The sequence below is a fragment of the Rattus norvegicus genome, chromosome 7 (assembly GCF_036323735.1).
Source record: "Rattus norvegicus strain BN/NHsdMcwi chromosome 7, GRCr8, whole genome shotgun sequence".
NCBI lineage: Eukaryota > Metazoa > Chordata > Mammalia > Rodentia > Muridae > Rattus > Rattus norvegicus.
This window is the reverse complement of record NC_086025.1, coordinates 25,968,493-25,994,727: the sequence shown is the minus strand read 5'-3', so window position 1 is coordinate 25,994,727 and position 26,235 is coordinate 25,968,493. Positions and strand designations below refer to the sequence as shown.

The 26,235-nt window shown below is 40.8% G+C and overlaps 1 protein-coding gene across 5 annotated transcripts in view; it reads left to right on the top strand.

Annotated features, from left to right (window-relative positions):
- The window catches only part of Scyl2 (SCY1 like pseudokinase 2), a 52,930-nt gene that overhangs the window by 9,936 nt on the left and 16,759 nt on the right, over positions 1 to 26,235 (top strand). For 3 of the 5 annotated variants that reach the window (XM_006241242.5, XM_006241241.5, XM_063263439.1), the window contains exons 2-13: positions 1,108 to 1,312; positions 8,456 to 8,613; positions 10,354 to 10,498; positions 14,984 to 15,133; positions 16,159 to 16,380; positions 17,073 to 17,189; positions 17,996 to 18,121; positions 19,055 to 19,231; positions 21,601 to 21,612; positions 21,721 to 21,843; positions 22,961 to 23,074; positions 26,094 to 26,226. In XM_006241242.5, the coding sequence (XP_006241304.1) occupies positions 1,136 to 1,312; positions 8,456 to 8,613; positions 10,354 to 10,498; positions 14,984 to 15,133; positions 16,159 to 16,380; positions 17,073 to 17,189; positions 17,996 to 18,121; positions 19,055 to 19,231; positions 21,601 to 21,612; positions 21,721 to 21,843; positions 22,961 to 23,074; positions 26,094 to 26,226 (1,654 nt within the window). In that variant the 5' untranslated portion in view covers positions 1,108 to 1,135. The remainder of the gene's footprint in view (positions 1 to 1,107; positions 1,313 to 8,455; positions 8,614 to 10,353; positions 10,499 to 14,983; positions 15,134 to 16,158; positions 16,381 to 17,072; positions 17,190 to 17,995; positions 18,122 to 19,054; positions 19,232 to 21,600; positions 21,613 to 21,720; positions 21,844 to 22,960; positions 23,075 to 26,093; positions 26,227 to 26,235) is intronic. The other 2 variants (NM_001191780.1, XM_017594827.3) reach the window with 1 other exon arrangement.

Below are 26,235 nucleotides of genomic sequence, written 5' to 3'. Positions count from 1 at the left end.
TTTAGGGATACTTTAGCTTGAAGAAAACTTCCTTTGGACAACAGATTATTATTAAACGAGAAAAGTTAAACAATTATTAATTTAAAAAAGTTACTGATGATTCTGTTTACTAAACAATTATTAATAGATGGTCATAAAAACACCTAATTATGTCTAACCCTCATACAATGTCAAGCATGTTTTATGACCTCATGTTCGTCCATTTGAGTGTGGCTTGAAAGAGAGGGGGGGAGGAGGGGCATGAGGGTGAGAAGGTACAAGAGCGGTCAGGTCAGAGGACAGCTGCAGGTGCTGGTTCTCGCCTTCAGCTCTTGGCGGGAGCGAGTATTTGTTCACTGCCTGATACCTTAGCTGGCCCAGGGCTGGGTATTCTGTCTCTGTCTCTCCTGTAGGGAGATGCTGGACTTCTGGATGCCTGCTCTCCGGTGTCTGTTCTTTCATGTGGGCTCTTGTGTTGTCAGGCTTCTGCAGCACATGCTTTCCCCGCTGAGCTATCTCCTTGCTTTTGTGCTTTTTTTTTTCCTGTCCTTTTGTTATCATTGTTTTGCTGTTCCTGCTCCTCCTCGTCGTTCTCTTCTTCCCTTCTTCTTCCTCTTCTGAGAGAGGCCTCACTCTGTAGGCCACATTGATTTCCACTTGTTGTAGCAATTCTCCTACCTCAGTAGTCTAACAGACTGTTGTTGCCTAGGTTGGTTTGAACTGGAGGACTAGAGGGATCCTCCTGACTCGATGTCATGAATAACTGAGACTATGGCTATACATCACTGTACCAACCAATACTTTAGAAAATGTTAGCAGATCATTTTAGGGTTCATATATTTTATATGTATCTATACATACACGCACACTAAATATATATATATATATATAATATACATAACATATTTATATAGTATAGATTTATTGCTGAATATGACATTGGGAAGAGTGTGTTCTAGACTAAAATTTATACTTGTGGTCACGTTCTCTGATGACAAAAATCAACTTAGAACTTACATGTGTTGCTCTTTTGGAGGGGACACATTTTTGGAACTTATGTGAATATGTGCCTGAGCTTACTGAACAAGTAAGAACCGTTCAGTTTTCCATACCCTTTTGTGTTTCTAGGTGACTTGAACTACCAAGTACTGCAGCCATGGAGTCCATGCTCAATAAACTGAAGAGTACTGTTACAAAAGTAACAGCCGATGTCACCAGCGCGGTTATGGGAAACCCTGTCACTAGAGAATTTGATGTTGGGCGACACATTGCCAGTGGTGGCAATGGGTTGGCCTGGAAGATTTTTAATGGGACAAAGAAGTCAACCAAACAGGTTAGTTTTGAATGTAATTTGAAAGCGCACACATATAAAATATCACAGAGTGACTTTGTTTTTGTATTAAGAAATGCCAAAAGGTCTCGGATGGATTTCCCCTGAAGCACAGTTCAGGTTGTCCTCTTCCTCCAACTCAACTGTGTGGGTGGTGCTGCCCTTGAACTTGAGTGTCCTGTTTCTACCCACCACACGTGAGGATTATAAGAAAGAGTGCCATGTTTTGAATAAATTGTTTTTGTGTGTGTTTTCAGCATGCCTAGGTTTGGGTGAGTGTGTGTGTGTGTGTGTGTGTGTGTGTGTGTGTGTGTGTGTGTGTGTGTGTGAAGGCTGGAGGTCAACACTGGGATGTCTTTCACAACAATTCTCCATGTTGTCTTTTGAGCCAGGGTTTCTCAGTGAACCTGGTACTGGATTGTCTAGGCTTGCTAGCCAGTGAGCTCTGGGCATCTACCCACTGTGTCTTCCTCCTGGCAGGCACATGCTGCTCAGCCTGCTTTTATGTCATGCTGGGGATCTGAACTCAGGTCCTCATGTTTTGCACAGAGATACTTTACCCGCTGAGCCATCATTCCAGCCCTTTTTTTTTTTTTTTTTGGTTCTTTTTTTCGGAGCTGGGGACCGAACCCACGGCCTTGCGCTTCCTAGGCAAGCGCTCTACCACTGAGCTAAATCCCCAACCCCCATTCCAGCCCTTTAAGGGAATCTTAAATGGACTCTTTCAGTCTTACTTTGTTTTATGAAATCAAAGCAAATGCTTTTAAATATCTTGTTATCTCTTGGTTGCAAATTCATCATTTGATATACTTTATCATCTTGCAGTTTTCGTCTCCTTGATTAATAAAATAGAAATCTCATGTTAGCATATTAGATGGTAATATCCAGCAAGGTATATGTTTTAGGATAAAAATTCTCAAGTCTAAATTTTAATATTTGTCAATATGTTAGTGGGCAAATATCCTATTAAATTTTGCCAGTATTAGGTATAACTGTACAACTGTTGTTGTTGTATAATAGTACTGAGAACTGAGCATGGGTCTCACATTTGCTAGGTAAGGACTTAATCACTGAGTTGTGCCTCAGTCCAGTTGCTCTGCTATTTCCTCTTTTATTCTACAGAATTATAGAAAAATAGATCTCTCTAATTTTTATCTCATTTATTCATATTTATTTATTTTGGTGTATTGATACCTGGTAGCTTTTACTACCACAAGAGAGGTACAATTATGAAATATAGTAAGTACTGTTTTTGGCTATATTAATTTTATTGTTTTAAGTTGTTTTCAAGTTAACTTTTTTTAGTGGAGTAGTTTGAGTAAGTTATATTAAACAAAATTGGCCTAAGAGACCAGGAGGTAGTTTTAGAAATGTAAAGGATGATTATTTAGTTAATAGATTATGTATATTTGTGGAGTGGCGGTTGTTCAGGTGATCGCATGGACCTTTTACAGATCCCCTGGAGCTGGTGTTACAGGTCATTGTGAGTCACCTTGCACGGGTGCTAGAACTGAACTCAGGACCTGGGGAAGAGCAGTCTGTGCTGTTAAGCACTGAGCCATCTCTCCAGCTCCTGGTCAATGTCTAAAATACCGATAACGTCTTGTTTTTTACATTGTTACGTTACATTTGCCTATACACACAGCTGTGCCCTGTGCTGAGAGCAGCGTGTAATTGATGACTCTTTCTGTCTGGCTCAGGTCCTGGGCTTAGATGTCAGCTTGTCAGGCTTGTTGGCAAGTGCCTTTCCCCATATCTCACTAGCCCAATTATTGTTAAATTTTATTAGCAATTTCTGTTGGGAATTGTTAGGGTTAGAAATACCCAGGCTTAAATTTTCTGTAGAAATAGGATTTTCCTGTTTTTATTGTCATTTGTTTGGAAATCTATTGAGATCCAAAGCTGATCCTTATTTTAAATGATCGTTGATTTAAATTGTCAAATTTAAAGCTTATTTTCTCTTTGAACTCACCAAGTGTGTGTAAAAAGTGAGGGGTAACAAATATCGACTAGTTTAGAATCATTAAGGACGTTGTAAATGGGTACTCCACAGAATTAGTATAGATTGTTTCTCTGCTCATTTTCAACAATATAGTGCTGAATGACTAAGATATATTGTAAGAAATATTATTAATTTTATCATTGTAGGACTATAATAGTGTGTCCTTAATAAACTAAAGCAACTTTGGTATTGTAAGGCACTATAATTTTGGGGGTCCACTGTCATGTACTTGATGACTGACTAACACATTGTTCCACAATGATTATGAATAAGATGAAGAACCACACCAGACTTACAGAATTAAGCATTTTTATTAAGGACATGGAAGTAAGCATTGTCTTTATGCGTAACCAGAGAGTTTTGGGAGCAGGTGTTAATATTCGTTGGTTGTGAATATCTTAAAATACCATGATATGGTAGGTGCTTAGAACAGGAGAGTAACAGGCTCGACAGATGGTAGAGCCACAGCCCCGTTCTCAACCGTTAACTAAGTGTGGGAGCTGACTTCTCCCAGGAGGCTTTACTTTATTCTATTCTTTCCTTAAAGATACTGCTTTGGGGTTAGAACGTATCTGGATAAACCATTGTTCTTGGTGGACATAGTTTTTGTTTGCTTTTGTTCCTAACTTTTTTTCATAAAATATATTTTGATTATATTTTTCTCCTCCCCCAATTCCTTCCAGATCCTTTCTACCCACCAACTTATGTTTTCTCTCTTAAGGAAAAAAAAAAAAAAGAAGCCACAAAACACAAAAATCTCAAGAACAAAAGTTAAAACAAAACAAGTAAAAGACCAATAAAACAAAAAATGCCAAAACTGCAGTACAGTTTTGAGTTATTTTCCTTTGGTGCCTGCAACCCCACAGTCTGCAACCCATAGTACTTCTCCTCAGCCTTCCTAGTGCTGGGGTTATTGGTACCTGCTGTGGTCAGGGCTTGGCAGGGTTTCTTTACCCGAGAACCCCTAGGAATGATCCTAGATGTCCATGACACATTACCGTGGAGTTGTCCTCTCGTCGGTCGTTCTGCACCAGCCTTTTCAGTGGCTGGATCCGCGCAGACTTTCATCAGCTGTTAGTTTCTCACGTTCCTGCCAACCTTGTCACAGTTACTCTTGGTAGGGTTGTGTGTTTGGGGAGAGGGTCTGTGTAAGCTTTGAAATTGCAGTGAGACAGTTCCTTCTCACCTCTTAAACTTTTAGAGTACTGTGTAATTACAAGTCTGGAGTTTACCTCATTGAGTTTCTGAATAGTTCTGTAACTGAGTCTTTCCCTAAAATTTCAGGTTCAGGCTTAAAAGATTAGCTAAACATAGGTATTTGTTTTTTTTTTTTTTGTTTGTTTTGTTTTGTTTTTTTAAATTTATTTTATGTATGTGAGAGTACACACCAGGGCATCAGATCTCATTACAGATGGTTGTGAGCCACCATGTGGTTGCTGGGAATTGAACTCAGGACCTCTGGAAGAGCAGTCAGTGCTCTTAATTGCTGAACCATTTCTCCAGCACCCATAGGTATTCTTTTTAAAAATATTATGTACTCTAAAAATATTTGAGAGATTTTCTGAAACAATTATTTTTTTTATTTCATTCACTTTTTTTTTTCTTTTCTTTTTTTCGGAGCTGGGGACCGAACCCAGGGCCTTGCGCTTCCTAGGCAAGCGCTCTACCACTGAGCTAAATCCCCAACCCCTGCTTTTTTTTTTTTTTTAGAGAGAGAGAGAGAGAGAGAGAGAGAGAGTGAGTGTGTGTGTGTGTGTGTGTGTGTGTGTGTGTGTGTACATACCATGGTAGTGTGGAGGTCAGAGGACAACTTTTGGGAGTTGGTCTTTCTGTACCATGGGACCTAGGAATCAACTCAGGTTCTCAGACTTACCCAGCAATTGCCTTTAACCACTGAGCTGTCTGTCCAGTCCTTTACAGACCTGCTGTAGCCCATACTGGTCTGCAGCTTACTGTGTGTCCAGGCTGCTCTCACACTCAGAGCCTTATCTCAGCCTCCCCGTGCCCATGCTACGGCCCATTAACTTGGTGTAAATAATACCTGACCTTCAGTCCAGCATTTTGAAGAACTGTTACCTAAAAGTAGATGACAAATGAAGAGTATAATTGATACTCAGCATTCCCCGCTGAGTCTCAAGGATCTACAACGCACAGCTCATAAAGAACATCTCTGAGTTTGAACAAGGGGCTTGTGGGTCTGAGGTGATTATACATTTCATTATATAATTTAGCTTTTACTTCTTGAACTATATTGTTTTCAGTAGAGTTCAACTTTACTGTAAGCAGGTAGCTTTTAAAAATTATGAACAGGCCTCAGCCTCCTGGATGCTAGTATTATAGTTGTGTTACTGTACACATCTGAGCATTTATTTCAATAATTTTATAGTCTTTATTTAAAGTTAGGCTAGTAAGAAAACAGTACTTTTTTATTTTTAAAGATTTTTTTATTAGTTTTTTGAGAATTTTATAGAACTTTAAAATACATTTACCTTCCCTCCCCCTCTACCTCCCTCCTTCCCTCCTCCTTTAACTATCCTCTTATTTCCTCCACTCAGTCCATCTAGTCTAGTTTGTGCTGCCCAGCTAGTTTTGGCATGTGGCTGACCTACCAGGAGTCACACTGTTAAAGAAAACTGATTCTCCCTTACCTAGTGGCTGTCAAATGCCAGCTGCTCCTCAGCTAGTGGTGGGATTTCATGTCCACTTTCCCTCTCTGTGCTATGATTCTGTCTGCCTGGAGCTTGATAGATCTTATGCAGCTGTCACAATTGCTGTGAATTCATGTGTGCACTGCCCTGTTGTGTCTGGAAAACACTGTCCTTGATGTTACCCGCCACCTCTGGTCCTTAGAATCTTCCCACCCCCTTTTCCTCCAAGATCCCTGAGCCGTGGGAGGGAAGGAGGGTGTGCTGTATTTGCCTAATTTATGGCTGATCTCTCCACTATGGCTCTACACTGTGCTGGCCAGTTGAGGCCTCTGTTATTTGCCATGCACTGCAAAGAGAAGCTCCTGAGTGTGGTTGAGATGCTCTGGTCGGTAGGTAAGCAATACGTCATTAAGCATATGTCCATTTAGCAGAAAAATAGCATCAGTTCTACCCTAGAGCCTGTGACTATCTAGTCACAGGGGAACAGTACTTTTAATGTATGTAGTGAATATCAACAATGGAATACCACTTCCTGAATTTTTAAAGGTTTATTTACTCTTATGTATATGAGTGTCTACATGTGATACCTGTGCCCAAGCTCTTTGTTTTGCTTTTCAGTTTTTGCGTTTTAAAAACAGGGTTTAGCTGTTCAGGCCAGGCTCACCTCAACCTTGTGATCCCCCCTCGCCCCCCCCCCCCAAGCCTGGTGAGTGCCGAGGTGCAGGTGTGTGCTGCCACACTCACTCCACTTCTGTAGTCCTGACGGGAATCAGAACTGCTGGATCTTCCCGCACACTGGAGACTGTTTCCTGATAAGATGAACACTTTAGTTCAAAATGATAATAACAATTTTATTAATTGCTAGTCTTTATTGATAATCAGTGGACAGTAAACATTTGAGAATCTTTTAGATCTAAGCCATTGCTAGAGTTGTGACTTTGTAATAACTACAAGGTAACAGGCGAAGCTATTTTTCTGGAAGTGGTAATTTTTAACTAATTAATCTCTATTTGATGTGCTTGCAACCAGAAGAATTTCAGATTTTAGAATTTTTTGGGTTTTGGAATATTTGTTGACTTTACTGCTTCAGAATCTCTAATATCTGAATTCTGAAAACCTTCAAACATTACAGGTTTTAATTTAAGAAAAGTTTAAGTGTCAGGTCTTCAGATTATGGCAGCTTAATCTGATAGAAAAATAATAAAAATACAAACTGGAAATCATGTTGATCTAACATTATGAGAAGTTTCAGAATGCTGGCTTTAACTTAGAGTTCTCAGGAAGCTTGAAATGGCTAACAACACAGTTTGGTTGAGATTGATTGATTGTAAGTAACTGACTGAAGCAGAAAAGTCCTAGCGCTAGTTGATAACCTGTTGTGATCTATGGAGGCAGAATGTGTGGTTTTTGACCCAGCACAGTGCAGTTAGGATCTGCTGATAGGGCAGTCTCTGTCTTCATGACCCGGAGTGCTCCTCTTTAAGAGCAGTGAAAAGGCAAGAGCGCCAGAGCCATTTCATGTGATCCGCTCTGAAAGGAACTGTGAACAACACATTTAAATTAGATGCATTTATAAAAGGTGTTAGAGAAGGGCACTTACTAAAATAAAATCCTTCACGTGATTGCAAGGGAACAGTGAGGTAGGAACTGGACATTGAGGTCATCTGGATTTAATTAGTATCATATGAGACCTTTGCCTTCTGGAGTCTTACAACATTCATTCATCAGTGACTCTTTAATGAGACGACTGTAAATTAATGTCTTTGGTAGACTGATGCCCTGCAACTTTAGCTGTGGGGTTTGTTGTGTAAGTGTTCTCCTCCTTGCCTTTTATAATGCTGTGGTTTGAAAATAACAAGGGCCAGGATTTGTGTTCATTGTCAGTAGAAGGACAAGTGGCCATCCAGTGACTCCCCATAGACGGGGCAGGGACAGGGAAGGAGGAACACAGGTCACTCACATTTTAAAGCTTCATACATAATAGGTTTTGTATAAACAATAATCTCTGACAGAGAACCTGTCTTTGTAGTCCCCCCCCTTATATTTAGTTGCTGGGCTGGGTTTTGGGGTACAGATCTGTAATTCCAGCCCTTGTCATGTACAGGCACTCTTAGCCTACCTTGCCTGCGCTACGGGAGTCTGTCATTGTGAAAGACCTTTTGAAGTTCTCAACATGTGTTAGAATGCTTGAGTTGGGAGCACTACATGGTGGAAATGAGTGGCACATGGTTTGTCTGTGTGTCTCCTAATCCCAGATGGTATTTCCTATGGTTTCCTTATGTCAAGTGAGCCGCACAGGGGCTGGGGCTGCTGAGTATGTTTGCATTCCCTTATCTCCATTTGCTCCGCTTTTTCATGGTATACTACTGTAGTATTACTAAACTCACTATACTGTTCGTTTTCATTCTTTGTTCATAAACTGTTATGACACTCGTATATAATTTTACTGCTGTGATATATTTCCTGATAAAATTAGCTATATTTTTTTTTAATTAGGAAGTGGCTGTTTTTGTCTTTGATAAAAAGCTGATTGACAAATATCAAAAATTTGAAAAGGATCAAATCATCGATTCTTTAAAACGTGGAGTCCAACAGCTAACCCGGCTACGACACCCTCGACTTCTTACTGTCCAGCATCCTTTAGAAGAGTCAAGGTAAATGTTTGAAACTTCATACAGGAATTGTACTGAATAAATAGTTAAAAGTAACTATGTGGTCTATTACAGATATCAACAAAATTTCTTGAAAAGTAAGTGTTGCGATCAGATGGATTGTAACCCTAAAATTTATATCACCATGCATGAATATGTCTTTTTATTTTTATGTGTATGTGTGTTTGCTTATGAGTTTATGTGCACCATGTGTGTTAATGTGATCTATTTGTCTTATGTCTCATAACGTGTTTGAAGTTTCCTGAGATGAGAAGGGCTAATGGACTTTCCTTATCATATAGATTTTTATACAGTGATTTAAACATAATGACTTAGGAAATTAAACATTTTCTTTCAAGTTATTAAGTTGGGTGTATGATGTATATGTGTGGGCATACATGTCATGGTTTGTGTAGAGGCCAGAGGACAATATCAGTTCTGTCCTTCCACATTATATGGGGTCTGGGAATTGAACCCAGGGCAATAGACTTGCATGACAAGCTCTATCTTCTGAGCATCTTTCAGCCTTGAAAATAGGAATTTATTTGCCGTCAGGAAGAGACGCAATTCAGAGATTACTTCATGACATGTAGTTGTAACGTTTATGAAAATTGTAGCAAGCATTAATCATAGGAGGATGGACGCTTTAAGGACTAGAAGAAATAGTTTCCAGTTTTCAATGTATTGTTAGACTTGAGGTGATGGATTTAGATTCCACATTTCTTTTCATTTGAAAAATAGGCTCAAGAAAGAAGGAAACCTGCAGAATCTCAGACACAGTAGATCAGAGTGCAGAGCGCTGTCCAGTAACTGGCTTCTTGGAGCTGAGCTCGGCTTATCCTCTGCACTTTGTAGGTTTTCATTGCTCAGCCCAAAGCCAAAGACTGGTTGGGCCTGGAGTGCTTGGTAATTACGACATCAGCGCTTAGTCCATTGAGCATGCACAGCAGAAGCTGGTGCCTGCCTTGTACTTCCGATGATTATCTCCCTTGGTTCTTCCCGTAACCCTCCAGAGTGTGTCTTTTAGCACCATCTTTCAAATGGACAGAGAGAGGCTCAGAGAGATGGTGTGTGGTATCACCAAGACAGTAAACAGAAAAGCCACGGCTTGGGGCCAGATCTTACCTGTCTTCCAAGCTCCAGGTGATCATTACAGCATGGACGCACACCACCAGTACCCATGGCAACAGTCTCTGATCGTTAAACTCTCCAAGTCAAAACAACAGTAATTGAAACTTATCCTTTCAAAATGTTGTACAGAGTAGATACAGCTGTTCTGATTGATGAAAGAATGGGGGCCCATCTTCCCCGACTTCCGCTGTGGGATGTGAGAGAGCTGTAGGTTTCTTGGAGCATAGTCTGAAGATTACAGCCGTACAGTAAGTGTAGACTAGGTTTACTGAAACAGGTTTTTCAGTTAGTGCTTTCATTTTCAAGCAGTCATTTAAAAAGAAAAAGTGAAATGTTTTCTGGCTTTTAAAACTTAAAGTTAGCTGCATCACAGCTGTCACAGTACTTGGTTTAAAAGACAGTAACGTATCCCATGTGGCTTGTGTGTAAAGGGGACTCTTGGTTGCGGGATGCCATTGTCACGCTGTGTGTCAACCCCACACTCTTACTGATAGGAAGAGGCGTCTTAGCCAACTGCACTCTTTGCTAGGTCGTCTGTCATGCATATGCATTTAATTTTTATACATACTGTGAAAATGTAAAAGTGACAGTGACTTTTCTTTTCTAAAACAGGGATTGCTTGGCATTTTGTACAGAACCAGTTTTTGCCAGTTTAGCCAATGTTCTTGGTAACTGGGAAAATCTACCCTCTTCAATATCTCCAGACATCAAGGATTATAAACTTTATGATGTAGAAACTAAGTATGGTTTGCTTCAGGTATGTAGTTTGATTTAATATGAGACGTTTCTTTCTCTTTAAAACAATTTGCAGCTATTTCAAATCGATATGCCATGTAGACTACATTATGTAAACCTTTGGCCCTTGACAATAATTTGGAAATTCTTTTTTTTTAAAGATTTATGTATTTATGTATTTATGTATTTATTTATTTATTTATTCATTATATATGAGTACATTGTAGCTGTCTTCAGACACACCAGAAGAGGGCATCAGACCCCATTACAGATGGTTGTTAGCCACCATGTGGTTGCTGGAATTGAACTCAGGACCTCTGGAAGAGCAGTCAGTGCTCTTAACCACTGAGCCGAGCCATCTCTCCAGCCCAGGAAATTATTTTCATGACTAAGAATTTTTGTCTTTAGGCTTAAGTTATATATTATGCTCCCCCTACCCCAAAATTAAAAAAAACAAAAAAACAAAAAAAGAACCCCCAAAACCCCCAAATCAGCCAAACTTAGAAACCAGGCCTTACCATACTGCTCTGGCTCATCTGGTCCTTGCTGTATAAGCCAGGCTAGACTTGAACCACAGTCCCTTGCCAAGTTATTTTAAATATATGAAGCTCATAACATTGGTAACCTTTGAGGGGATCACTTACTGGCTATTGGGTAAGTTCCTTTTAGTTCTTTTGAATCATGTAAATTTGGGTTTTTTTTGTTATTACAGTTCATAAACAAAACAATAATGAAAATAAAGGTATTTAATAACAAAATAGCTTTAAGGAAATTTACACTATGTTGAGAGGTATTGTTGGTCTTTCCTGTATGCCGAATTTTTAAGATTTTTTTTTTCTGCTTACTAGCACCATGGATTAGATTTGCTAGTAAATTCTGAGTTCCTTTGAAATAAAGATTATATTACTTACTAAAATTTTAAAAACAATTTACAACTTTATCATTATTGTGCATCACGTGGGGAGTGTGTGTGTGAAGGTCAGAGAACAGCTTGTGGGAGTGGGCACTGACCTGTGTGTCCAGGGGTGGAGCTCAGGCCTAGGCTTGGCAGCAGATACCTTAACCTGCTGAGCGTCACGTCAGCCTTGAGCACTTTTCCTTCTCACTCGTGCTGTTGGTCACATCCGAGCTGTGAGAACCAGCACCATGAAGTGCCCCGTTGTTGTCTTAGGAGGTTAGTGTTGCTGTTCCTGTGGAGGCCTTGTACATGCTCAGCTCATGCTCTGCCATGCTGCTGCCTCTCTGGCTTGGTTAAGTTTTGTAAATGTCGTAAAGGTCCAACTTCATTCTTTTGTAGATAGTTTGTTTTCCCAGTGTCTGTCACTTATTAAGAAGCTGAACACTGCGCCCCCCCACCCCTTCACTGGTTTTAGTGCCACCATAAAAAAAATCACTTGAGCACATGTAGAGACTGTTTCTAGTTCTTCTTTCTGACTCACTGTTCTGTCTGGGCCAGCACCACCTCCATTTTGCTTGCTGTTGCTTTGTAGCAAGCAATGGGACTGTTTTTCCAAACTACAGAATAGTTCAAAGATGAGCAATAGTTAAAATAAAAAAGAAATGAAGCAGGAGAGAAGGCTTAGCAGATCCGAGCACTTGTTGTGTAAGGACAAGGACCTAAGTCTGAATTCTCTGCACTCGCTTGGAGAACTGCATGTGTGCACGCTTGCAGTCCAGCTCTGGGGTGCAGAGTCTGCAGATGGGTGCTGTCTGCCAGCCTAGCTCTGGGCTCCGTGAGAGACCCTGAGAATGATAGCGCAGTCACTGACGTCCTCCCCCCATCCCCCATGCATGCACATACCACTCCCACTCACTGACTCTCGTACATAGAACAATAATATATATCATACATACCTGTTTACATAGCACTGATGTGTATCTTAGAGTTAATGTGCTACAACACTGGCATTTTAACTAAAGTATATGGGACGTGATCCCTGTATATAAATATAAAATACTAAGTCACTCTTCTAAAAATATACAGTAAATATGTAGCTTGTTCTCTTGTGAAGTTAAGAAAACTTCTAGATTTGAAAAACTTTGTACTTTTTCAAGTTATGTTTGGGAATAGTATTTTTGAAAATGTACAGTTTTACCATATTTTTATCATATGTTGACTATGTAACAGTGGGTTTCGTTGTGACATTTCACACCTATGTGTAATGTGTTTCAATCCTGTTCTTCCATTACTCTCTTGTCATGGCTCCCCCACCTGCTCCTACTCCCCCTCTTTCTTTAAACATGAATGTTTTTGCCTGCATAAATATGTGCACCACACACAGGCTGGAGGAGGCATCCCTTAGAGATGGTTGTAAGGCACCATGTGGTGCTGGGAATTGAATCGGGGCTCTACTGCTCTGCCCTGCTGAGTCTGTCCCTCCCCGTCATCTTTTTAATTAGTCTTTCTTCTGCATTAATGTCTTTGTTTCTTTAGTGGCCCAATAAGCACCTGCCTCTGCTTCCAGGGTAGCTGGGAACCTTACCAGTGACTCCATCAGTGAAGAAACGTCTCCCCTACTGTGAGAATCCTTAGGGAGGGGTGGAGCCTCACGAGTCACCCCCACTGTGATGAGGTTGACAGGTCCAGTATTGTGTTGGTAGTCACACTGCTGTGTGGCTCTGCGGGCAGCTCTGCCAAATGTAAGAAGCCGCAGACCAAAGGACACAGCCGTATTAATCAGTGGACATACACGGAGGGGTCTGGAAGGCAGTTCTGTCTGTCTGATTAGCAAAACAGCAGCATTGTCTTCCCTATTGCCTACAGCTGCCTCAGCCAGAGGCTTTTAGCCAGACTTACACTATTAGATATGAACTTCCTACAGCCTGGGCCTTAATGCCAGTCCGAAAGTATTTGGTTACCCGGTAACAGACTTATTGTTGCACCTGTATAAATCTTACCTGACAGGAAGGGAGTCCATAGCTAAGGCCCTTGCCAGCCATTTCCCTAGCATCTTGTGAGCTAGCCAGCAGGTAGGAAGCTGCCAGTTTAGTACCAGCTTGGTTTCTCTGTGTTCTGTGATCAACCGTGTTATCTTCTATAGTAAAGACTCACATTACAATATAGTTCTGGTGGGCAGTCAACAGTGGCAATTATATTTTGGAGGCCTCCTTGACCTGTAGCTCATAGGAAGGTAGTCTACTCCAGGGAGTGGGATCTTATTTAATTATCTTTGACTTCTGGGAACATTTATACATCCTAACCTTGCATGACCTTTATGGGTTCCTAGAAGCCAAAGAAATGCTTCAGATTTTACTCTGAGAGAAAGGAGGTTTGAACCGCAGAATGAATAGTCTAGGTTATGTTTTAACAGAATACTGAAGCAGCTGCACTGACTAACTGTAGGAGAAGGGTAAGCCTAGAGCTGTGATAGGCGTGGCTCCTGGGGCAGCCCTGGCCAGAGACAGTGGTGGTTTAGAAGTGGGAAGGGGTAGAACTGGATCACATCCTAGGTCTATTTTGAAATAAAAGTACTATGCTTTGCAAATAATGCATGCATGTGCGGGAATACACACGCACGTGCGCGCGCACACACACACACACACACACACATGACAGGGACTTCCTGTGTAACCTTGGTTCATCTGGAATTTGCTTATGTAATCCAAAACTGTCCTTTTTTAACCCAGCAGAAATCCCCCTGCCTCTACTTTCAGGGTACTGGGCTATGGGTTAAAGTCAGTACCTCCATGGCAGGCTGATTGGCTAAATTAGAACAAACAACTCAGGGTAATTTAAAGATTTTTGTTCTTAGTAAATAGAAAAACAAAGCATTATTAACCAGTATGGAAAACATTATAGAAGGAATGAACTAATGAAGGAAAGAAGGGATGAAGGGGTAGAAGCTCAGTTTCAGTTTCCTCTGGGATCCCCATGCTTCCAGGAGAGTGAAGGGAAGAAATGGCGGTGGACACAGAGCCGAGGCTCTGCTCCATGGCGGAGGGGTAATGATGGTGAGAATGGAGGACGTGAGCAGATCCAGAAAGCCAGGAAAGCACACTAGAAAGAAGGGACCAGTAGGGTTTGAGGAAAGCCAGGACAGAGGTTTCTCAGAGAGCGGCCGCTTGCCAGAACCCACCTCTTCCTGGTACAGACGTCTGTTTCCTGTTTACCTGATCCCACAGTCATCTCCAACCCCAATATAAAAGTTACCTTGTGTCAGTTTACTGTGCCTGTACGCAAACAGTAAGTACTTAAAACTAAACACACTATTCACTACTTAAAAAGTTGAATTTTAAATATAAAGTATAACTACACAAAAATATCCAACTCAATGAGAATTCTCATGTTTCAGACTGGAAATGAATAAATTTATACAGCGGAAATTTATCTTTTTGTTATTATAAAAAGGGACATCTTTATAGCTGTACTTCAGTTTTGTTGCACGATTTCCCCATTAGTTCGATTGCTAGCTGACGTGTGAAAACTCTTAACTAGGAGATCCAGCAGGTGCTGTGTTCCATACAAAAACCATTTTTTACAAGAGTCATTTTGGTTTTTTTTTTCCAGGTTTCTGAAGGATTGTCATTTTTGCATAGCAGTGTAAAAATGGTTCATGGAAATGTTACTCCTGAAAATATAATTTTGAATAAAAGTGGAGCCTGGAAAATAATGGGTTTTGACTTTTGTGTGTCGTCGAGCAATCCTTCTGAACAAGAGGTAATGGCAGTTTTAGATTTGTTTAGATTATTTAATGTTTAGATTTTTAAAATCATGGAAATCTATGATTGTATCTGCAATGGACCAGAAAATGGGATGTCACCTTGTAAAGCATGAGGCAGGTTCAGTGATGGTGCATTGTGTGTCTGACTGTAAGGAGAAATCTGGCTGTCTGTGTGCCAGAGAGCAGTTGTCAGGTGGTTAATTCTGTAGAGGTCTCCAGAAAAAGGCCCCAGAGAAAACAGAACAAACTTAGTTAAACAGAAATTTCGTTTTTAGAAATCCAAATACACAAACTGCTATTGTGATTCCTTAATACCATTGCTCCTGCCTGGGAGAATGTGGATCTTCCTCAGGGATGACAGAATGCTAGCAGTGATAACATGCCTTCATTTATTAAAGTATTTTCTTCATCTTAAAAATCAGTTCAATGTATTCTTTGACAGTCTCACACGTGCATATGACAGGTCTACCCCACCCCTTCCTTTTATTGCCACAGCGCAGTGTGGTTTATATCTTACAGGAACAGTGAGTTTGGGGGGATGCTGCATGTTCAGCTAGGATCTGAGCTCCATTTTTCTGCTCCCAAGCACTTGTTTTTCAGTGATTCAGGATACCTGTCCACTCATACTTAGAACACTGCCTTAGGCCAGCCGTGCTTTGCGTGGATTGGTTCCTGATGACATAGAAAGCCTTCGTGATGGGACACTCATTACAACGAGGTGTTTGTTGCACACATTTTCTAGATTTGCTGATTTGGGAATTTTAGAGTTGAAGGTGATGGTAGCATTTTCCCTTGTTTGACTCTGTAAATGTAACCCTGGCTGTCCTGGAAATCACTGTGTAGAACAGGCTGGCATTGAACTCACAGAGATCCACCTGCCTCTGTGTCCCACTTGCTGGAACTAAAGGTGTGCGCCACCATGCCTAGCTGGGTGAATACAAATTTAGAGATAGCTGTGGCTGGTGGTGGTTTGCTATTACTTAAGTTCTAACCATGCCCTCCCCTTCCTGTCTTCTTACAGCCCAAGTTTCCTTGTAAGGAGTGGGATCCAAACTTACCATCATTGTGTCTTCCAAATCCTGAGTACTTGGCTCCTGAGTATATCCTGTCGGTGAGCTGTGAGACAGCCAGTGACATGTACTCCTTAGGAGCTGTTATGTATGCTGTGTTTAATAAAGGGAGACCTATATTTGAAGTCAACAAGCAGGATATTTACAAGAGTTTCAGTAGACAACTGGATCAGGTATGTGCCTGTTAACATTGGTTTAGATCTTCCCTGGGCTTTTTTTTCTAAAATGAAGGCAAAAAATTCTTCTTAAAAATATAGTATCTTTATTAATTTTTAAAAGATTTTTATGTACACATCTGATGTCTTTTGATCATACTCACCTCTTTTCCACTAACTCCTCCCAGATTCACCCCTAACTCATTTTCCCAAGTGCCCAACTCATGTTCTTTGTTTATGTTAAGTTTATTTTGCACTGTTCATATACTTGAGTGTGTGCTTATCCTCTGGAGGGTATCTTGTCCCAGCAGTGAGGGAGGGGTGGGGTCTATGAGCGAGTGGTCCTTCTCCCCATGCTGGAGAGCTGACTAGCTTGATCTGAGCAGTCTTTGCAGGGGATCAGAGCTGCAGACATTTCATAACAGAAATGAGCACTTTATTTCAATTTGTGTAAAGTTGATTCAGTAAAAGTAGTTTCTGTAAGTAACAATTACATCAATTCCTACAGTTTTTATCCTGACATTTACTAGAGTATCCAAAATACTCCCCGTCTTACTTTAGACATGGAAGTACTTGAGTATTAGAGACATTTTTAGTTGTATTGAAAAAGTAGAGTCAGTATTTGTGCAGTCAGCAGACACACTGAGTAGAAAGGGCTCGTAACCTTTTCTCTGTTATGTACTCATAATTGTTCTCGTTCTTTTGGATAGTTGAGTCGTTTAGGATCTAGTTCACTCACAAGCATACCCGAGGAAGTTCGTGAACATGTCAAACTGTTGTTAAATGTAACTCCGACTGTAAGACCCGATGCAGATCAAATGACAAAAGTGAGTATGTTTAGGTTTTTGTATTAGCTGATGGAACAAAAGAATACAATTGAGACTCTTAAAATGCATAATTTTGTCCTTAGATGCTACGTTCTTGAATGTATTAAGTATTTAGCTTTTAATGTTAACTAGCTAAATAATTTATGGACATAGTTGTGAAGGAAATTAAGGTCTCAAATAAACAGAGATCCTGATGGCACAATCAGGGACATTCTGGATTCCCCGAAAAGTCAAAAGTGTCATACTTAGTGAAGATGATATTCATCATGTTTTCGAGGTATTTTATTCTTAAACACTTTACTTACTTTTTTTAATGGTATATTTATTTGCATCTGTGTGAAGGTGTGTGTGTATGAGCACAGAAGTTGTCTGATGTTATGCTGGGAATTTAACTCATGTCCTCTAGAGTAGGAACATGTGCTCTTCCCTGCTGAGCCATCGTTCCAGCCCCAACTTTCAAACTAGTTCAACTTTTCTGTATTTTATAAATAATGTTACTGCTCAGCTGATTCACAGGTACTGGTGATTTGAACTTGAAAAAATGAATTTTTTTTTTTTTTTTTTTTTCGGAGCTGGGGACCGAACCCAGGGCCTTGCGCTTCCTAGGTAAGCGCTCTACCACTGAGCTAAATCCCCAGCCCCCGAAAAAATGAATTTTTTAATTTGGATTTTTCTAATTATAAATTTTATTTAATAAATGTTTAGAATGTTGCTGAATGTTTTTGAATACTTTTTCACTCTGTTGGGGTAATTTAGAGATGAGTAACTTTAACTGAATATCAGAATAATTGGCCTCTATATTTTAGATTCCCTTCTTTGATGATGTTGGTGCAGTAACTCTTCAATATTTTGATACCTTATTCCAAAGAGATAATCTCCAGAAATCACAGTTCTTCAAAGGATTGCCAAAGGTTCTACCAAAGCTGCCCAAGGTTTGTTACTCAGTTTTGTGCATAGTCAGGAGCTTTTAATTTAGTATTTAGGTGGACTTACTATGAACTACTCTTCCAGAGAAGTAAGACAGCTTTACGGAGGAACATAAATGACAGTAGCATGCTGCAGACTGAAGCCAAAGCTTGGGTATGGTGCACATAGGTAGGATCTATAACCTTGGGATGCTTCCTGCTTTAAGACTTCCTGTGCTGCTTATTGCATGTGTCCCCATCGGTGTCTACCGACAGCCATGGTGGAGCTCACAGCTCACCAGCAGCTAAAGGGTGCATCCAAACTGATGCAAACCTTTCTGTTTTCCCTACTTACTAAACAGTGTCAGGTAGTAGTCAAATGCTGGTGAGGCTGGTCTGGTGGCCCATGCCTTTGCCTTTAATCCCGGCACTTGGTGGGGCAGAGCAGGGGACTTCTGAGTTCTAGGCTAGCAGACTACATAGTGAGACACAATCATAACACCAAAAACAGTGAATGCTAGAGAAGATGCAGTTGTAAGCCTATCAATTGCGGACTCTAAACTCGTTTGTAAAGCTTCAGCAGTCCCAGCCTTTGACGCTATCCTTTACTGACACAGTCCTCTCACAGCCACCACAGCAGACACAGGCAAGGTTGCCGTCCGGGAATGAACAGGGTCAGATGCTGCTTCCCTTAGATGGCTGGAGTGCTGAGGAATGACAGGATTCAGAGAAGACGCACTGTCAGTGAACACGGTTAAACTTGTGAAGGCTGGAGCGAGCATGTGGCCCGGTTTGCTGACATCCGGAGCCTGTGCAGTTTGTCTTGCTATAACTAGAAGAGAGTCTAGAAAATATTTCAGTTTCAGCCATGAACTTTATGATCACTTTACACTTCAGTTGCAAATACCGAAGTTCTGGAATACATTTTGTTTTTATAATTTTTTTCATTTTCCCTTTCAGCGTGTCATTGTGCAGAGAATTTTACCCTGTTTGACCTCAGAATTTGTAAATCCTGACATGGTACCTTTTGTTCTACCGAATGTTTTGCTGATCGCTGAGGAGTGCACCAAAGAAGAATATATCAAATTAATTCTACCTGAACTTGGTCCTGTGTTCAAACAGCAGGAGCCAATCCAGGTATGTTGTGAGTATTCTGAATATCTGTGCATTATCCTGATAGCTACTACTGCTGAGAACAAATCAGTGTCTACTTGGGCTTTTAGAAGTTGAGTTTGCAGGCGCTAGAGAATGGCTTAGTGCTGGCTGCCCTTGCGGAGCACCTGGTTCAGTTCCCGGCACCCACATGCTGGCTCATAGCCATCTCTAACTCCTGTCCTAGGGGATCTGACTCTGGACTCCAGGAACCAGACACAGACTACACACTCAGGCAGAATACCCATACATATCAAATAAAAATAAATAAAAATGTTAAATGTTTAAAAACTTGAGGTCAGTATATTAGATTTTATTTTCACTATACAGAAAGATAAAATTATAATTAAACTTAACTTATAATTATAATTAAAATGAATGTGGCTTTTTGAATAAGTCATTGTCTTAGAAAATAAGTTGCATGTGTTATGTTGCTCCTAATTAAAACGTAGCAGTTTGGAAAAATCCAAGTTTTAGATATTTTTATTTGGCTTGATAATTCCATTAGTTAATTTTTAGATGATGTATTTCAGTTGTTTCTCTCTTTTTTTTAATAAATTTATTAAAAGAGGAAAATGTGTAAAGCATCATGGAACTAGTATGTAATCCGTGTGCATGAGAAAGATACAGATTATATAGATACAAGATGCATATACATATAATTGTATGTGTAAGTGAAATAAATTGTGTAGATTTTCTTATGGTATATATTTATTTTGAGTTTAAGAATCATGGGGTTATATACCTGGATTAGAATCTGGGTTTATGTCCATTCTAAGAAGTATGCAGTAGTCATTATCATCTGAAAGCTTATATCCCCATTTCTAACAAGCGGAGTTGATGGCTGAAATGCTATTAGATGTTTCTGGTGATGGTGGCTTATTAGTCAGCTATGCACTCTGATGTACCGGCTTTGTGATTGGTTGCAGTTGTTTCCTTGAAGATGAAGAGTTTATTTTTTACTTCTTAGAAATTAGCGTATCAGGTATCATTCTGACATTTGGAATAGTGTGCATTTGAGTGGTTCTTCTTTCCCATCCCTTTCAGCCCTCTGATGACCCTCATCCGTAACCCGCTGAACCAGTCTCACCACGTAGCCGTGACTTGCTTGGCACTCTCTTTGTAGACCAGGCTTACCTCAAACTCACAAAGATAGATCTGCCTGCCTCTGCCCCTGGAGTGCTGGGATCAAAGGCACGTGCTTCCAGGCCTGCTGCCAGTTCTTGTGGCTTCTCCCTCAGTCCCCTTTCTTTAAAGAGGGAATGTAGCAGCAGTCTGTGGGGTGCTCCTACTAACCAGGGAAAGGTCACAGGACAGGACTCTCAGCGTCAAAGCAGGGCTCCCTGACAGTTATCACAGTGTTGAGGACGAGTTGGCATCACGTCACCCAAATTGTTCATCATGATGAAAATTCCAAGACACCCGTGGATCGACCTGTTCTTTTTATTCTGGTAACTTTTGATAGTTGGCTATGTAGAATCACCTGAGACAAGTCTCACTATGCAGCTGTCTGGATTAGGCTGTTTTGTGGCTCTGCTTGGGAGGGCTTTTCTTAAGTAGACTAATTGAGGTGGGAAGCTGTACCCTGAATGTGGGTAACAGCAGCACTTCACAAACTCTGGCCAGTTCTGAAGAAATGGAGACAGCTGAACGCTAGCAAGCATTCTGTCTGTGTGGCTGTAACTACCGCTCCAGTTCTGCTGCCTGACTTCTCTACCACAGTGCAGCCACTGGAACTGGGATCCAAACAAACGCTTTGTCCTTAAATTACTTTTACCACAGCATCAGGAAATGAAACTAAGGTACCCTTTCTTCTTAGTTTTTCAGTTAATAAGCCCTTCCGAAAAATTTTAATTGGGCATTGGAAAAACTGAGTATTCTTGTGCTTGGAGAGGTGGCTCAGCAGTTCAGAGCACTAACTGCTCTTGTAAGGACCTGGGTTTAATTCCCAGCACCCACACAGTCCAAAACCCGCTGTAACTTCAGTGTCAGGAGCTCCAGTGCCGCCTTCTGGCTTCCATGTAGTACACAGACATATTTGCAGGCAAAGTACTCATACATATAAGAATAAATAAAGATCTCACCTAAGTATTTTGTTTTGTTTCTTACAATTTAGGTATGTAGAAGTAGCTAGCAAAATAATGTTAGGAACAATTAAAAATTCCTCAGAGATCTTTTCATTTCTGTTGGTTTTTATTTCCTCTTAAGTGCAGTCCTTTTCTGGGTAATTGGAGTGTGGGGAGTCATGTGTTCTGTAGCTCTGTGGAGCTAGTCTTTGTTTGGGTGATTAAGCATTGATTGCTGCAGACATGTAAGAGCCTTGATTTGTGTGTTTTTGTCTTCCATGCCTTCAGGCTAGCAACATGGTGAGTGTCCACATACAGAACTTACTCTTCTGAAAACACTTTAAATTGGGCAGGTACTGAATTTCTTAAAGATTGTAGATTTTAATAACCTTCCCTTTTCTCACACAGATTTTGTTAATTTTTCTACAAAAAATGGATTTGCTGCTAACCAAAACCCCTCCGGATGAGATAAAGAACAGCGTCCTGCCAATGGTCTACAGAGCTCTGGAGGCTCCTTCAATTCAGATCCAGGCACAGTATCTGCTTCCTTTGCCCTCATGAAGGTCGTAAGGCAGGAGAGAGAAATAGCAAGGCCCAGTTTAGGATTAAATTTAGCCTTTTATGTACAGCTCAATAGTTAGTATATTTATTGAATTACACTGCTGGTCCACTATCATTACTAAAGAGTCAGTTGGACGGGGCTGGAGAGGTTGCTCAGGGGTTAAGAGCAGGCGCTGTTTGTATGGAGATGGTCTTCCTCTGCAGCCCAGGCTGCCTTGAGTTCAGAGCTCCACCTGCTTTTGCCTCCTTAGTGCTAGGGTTAAAGGTGTTGTCACTGCACTGGGTACGTATTCCTCTTACAGAGAACACGTTAGGTTTCTAGCACTCGTGTCAGGCTGCTCACCACTGCCCGTAACTTCAGTTCCCCGGGATGTGGTACCTTCTTCTAGGTACCCCTCCGCCTCCAGCACCAGCATTCACATAGGCATAAACCCACATTCACGCTCACTACCAAAATTAAAAAAAAAAAAAGAAGACATCAGAGTCCAGTGTAGTGGCCCACACTTGTAATCCTAGCACTTGAGGGATAGAGGCAGGAAGACCAGGAATTAAAGGCTAGCCTGGGCCTTGTATGTTTGTACTGCCTTGTATATATCTGCTCCTGCCATAGATTTCAAGCCCTATTTTTGATGTATTTCTGTCTTTCTCTTTAAGTTTTTTTAAGAGTGTGAGTTGAATTTTTCCTTGTAGTTAAATTATGCCCTAAGTGTTGGAAGGCATACTCACCCCTTCTTTTCAGCTCTCTACAGTTATAGCCCCGTGTAATTAGAGGTGCTAGCCTCATACTAAAGCAGAGGGCGTGTAAATTTGAGGCTAGCCTGGGCTACATAAAGATCATGTCTCAAGGGAAAACAGAGCAGCACAGCACTAGCTGTAATTACAACCCCTTGAAGCACTACGCAGGCCCTGTGTAGCCGTGCCATTTTTCATCTGATCATAACTCCCCGCTCCCCCCATTGTGTAAGGACAGATAATGTGAAGCAGCAAATGGAAGCTTACTTCATGCTGCGACAGATTAGCTGAGCGGGGGAGGAGGAGGAGGTTGGGTGCCTTTCTTTAACACTGATCAGATTTGTCTTTTCAATAGGAGCTCTGTCTAAACATCATTCCAACTTTTGCAAATCTTATAGACTACCCGTCCATGAAAAACGCTTTGATTCCAAGAATTAAAAATGCCTGTTTACAAACGTCTTCCCTTGCTGTAAGTGCTTACACGTCATTGTTTGTCTTCCGCTCTGTACCTGACATCGTTTCTCTTCCCAGGGAGCGACGCCTCACTTATGCTGTATTTACAGAATTCGTTCTAGTTGGAGGTAGCCTATATAAACCATTGTAAATGTCTGTATGTAACTTATGTCTGTATGTATGTCTGTGTAGATGTTCGTGTGTATGTGTGTGTGCAGGCAGTCGTGCGTGTGGCGTGTGTTTGAGTCTTAGCGTGTGGGTTGTGGGAGTCGGTTCTCTCCTTCCACCATGTGCTTCCAGGGTTCAAACTCACAGTCAGTTTGGCAGCTCCTTTACCTGCCATCTTTTCTGCCCTTCATGAAATTTATATTTCCCTGACTTAATAAAGGTCCCTTTTATAAAGCTTGGTTTTTGATGAGAATCCCTCTTTATCTGGTGCAATGAGAGTTAGAAAAATCCATAGCCTTATGGGCAAAAGCAGCATAAGTGGCGTGGCTTCACTTTCTGGACTCACCTATTTCAGTGGGCGTTTCTTCTGGAAGAGCTCTGCAGTTGAAGTCGGGCTAGTGAGGTGGTAGGGAAATCAGTACTGAAATGCAGGCATGCCGGGAAATGGGTTATTCTCTGTCCGTTCGTTACTAACTGCCCACGGCCTTGAGCATGTCCTTATACTGCTAGGGTGTCCTGGTTTTATAATTGGCTTTTTAAATACATGATAAAATTTTAGTTTCTGAAGCACTGCTTCAGAAATCTTATGCTTTTTTTCATGCCATTATGAATTTATCTTACCACTTCTCAGCGTATTCTAGTTCAGTTCTCTGTTAATATGCAGGGCTAGATGTAGGGCACACAGATACTCAGTGACCTGTGACAAGTGTCTTGTTGAGGTCTGTGTCTTCTAAAACTGCTGACTGGCCCTGGTCCTTCAAGACAATGGCACTTCTGAGGACAGATGTGAATACCTTTTAGAATGCTAATTCTGGAATGGGTGAGCATTTGCTATCTCACTTACAAATGCAGTTTAGAGGGAGCTCTCAGGCTCCTTGCTTGCTTTTGAGTGTATTTATAGCCTTATTCTCTAGGCTCTGCCAGCCTTACTTGGGAAATGCTTAAAACATAAATCATTAAAGTTGTCCAAAAGTGAAGAAAAGTACTGCATAGTTAGGTAACTGTTTCAAGAGGTGTATTTGTGACTTGTCTAATATTGTATACATTGTGAAGGAAAATAAAATTGCAGCGACATTTGCAATTTATACCTAGCAAGTGCATTAGTTCTTCGTTATAATAAACTGATCCTGAGAACAGTTAAACCTGCAGACAGTATTTTACATTTATAGTATTCTGGGCTTAAATTTCAGAAAATAGTTGTTCATATATTTTCTGAAATGGAAAATTTACATTTTTCTGTACAAATATTAATCAATGAATTATTTTCTGCTTTTTTTTTTTTTTTTTTTTTTTTTTTTGTGGTTCTTTTTTTCGGAGCTGGGGACCGAACCCAGGGCCTTGCGCTTCCTAGGCAAGCGCTCTACCACTGAGCTAAATCCCCAACCCCTCTGCTTAATTTTTTTAGACTTGAGTTTCATTGATATTATGGTTTAATTAATACTATGGACATGACTTTATGCTACTCCGGTTTCTGGAGTTTGAGGGAAGATTTGGTACTCAAAATTGAATCCATGATCTTTTTTTTTTTTTTTTTTCTTTTTTCTTTTTTTCGGAGCTGGGGACTGAACCCAGGGCCTTGCGCTTGCTAGGCAAGCGCTCTACCACTGAGCTAAATCCCCAACCCCTGAATTCATGATCTTAAACACACAGAAGAAACCTACGTGTAGAGCACCACTGCCTTTTGTGTGTACGGGGCTTCTGCTCTTAGAGTAACTCAGGCTGAAGCCAGCCTTGAGCTTGCTGTATCAGCTGACCTTCTGCTTCTCCTCCCAAATGCTGGGTTCTATGTGCATCGCTGTGCTGAGCCCCAGCCCACTTCTTGTATCTTAGGACATGGTCTTACTGAATTGCCCAGGCAGGCCTTGAACTTGAGCTCTTCCTACTCCCATCTCCTGAGTAACTAAATTATTACGGTCCTGTCCAACAGACCCAGCTAATGTACTTTGTCCTACTAAATCCCAGCCTTTGGGCCAGTGAGATGGGTCAGTGGGCAGAGTGCTTGCTGCCAACCTTACCCTCTAATTTGATCCCCACAGTGTACTTGCTGGAAAAAGAGACCCACCCATGGCAAGTTATCTTCTGACTTCACACGCAGGTTATGGAAGGCCATGCGGCACACAGCCACCCACATTCAGCCAGTCAGTAGATGTAATCAGTTCTAGCTAAGCCTAGGGTATGACGGGTATCAAAAGTGGAGTGAATTAGATATTTTAGGAGGTTACACATGGTAGACCTTAGTAAATATGAAGAACAACTGTATACAGATGTGGATAATTTTATATGAGGTCAGGAGCATCCAGGGTGGTCTGGCCATAGTAAATATGGATAATTTCAGTTAAAGTATTTAGTTTTAAGAAGGACTTGAACCTCAGTAGAGTAGCTGAATCACTGTGAAATTGGCCACTTGGTGGAATATATTCCGTTTTATAGTTAAATCTTACTAGTAAACACATATAAAAGCTTTTAAAGACCTGATATAAACTGTAGGACTGGGATTGTTGTTTATCGACAGCTTGGTTAGTAGGGCCTGGCTTCCTTCCCTAGCATCATAGAGATGAATGAGTGGATGGATGAATGGGTGAGTGGATGGATGAGTGTTCCCAGGTTGACCTGTTCCTCTTCTTGTCTGCTAGTATCTCACTCAGTTAAGCAGTCTGCAGCTCTTTCTGTAACATTTGGGAAAATCAGTAAATGAGTGAACTTCTTATGTTTTATAAAATCTACTTCAGTAAACCAGTTTTTATTGAGATTTTAGTAAACCATTTTATTGAGATATTTATTTGATGACTAAGTTTGCATTAAGTATTTCATTTTTCATTAACAAATTGTACATGACAAATTTCCATGCAGTTTCTTTGTTTTAATAGGTTCGTGTGAACTCATTAGTGTGTTTAGGGAAGATCCTGGAGTACTTGGATAAGTGGTTTGTACTTGATGATATCCTGCCCTTCTTACAGCAGATTCCCTCCAAGGAACCTGCAGTCCTCATGGGGATTTTAGGTACTGAAA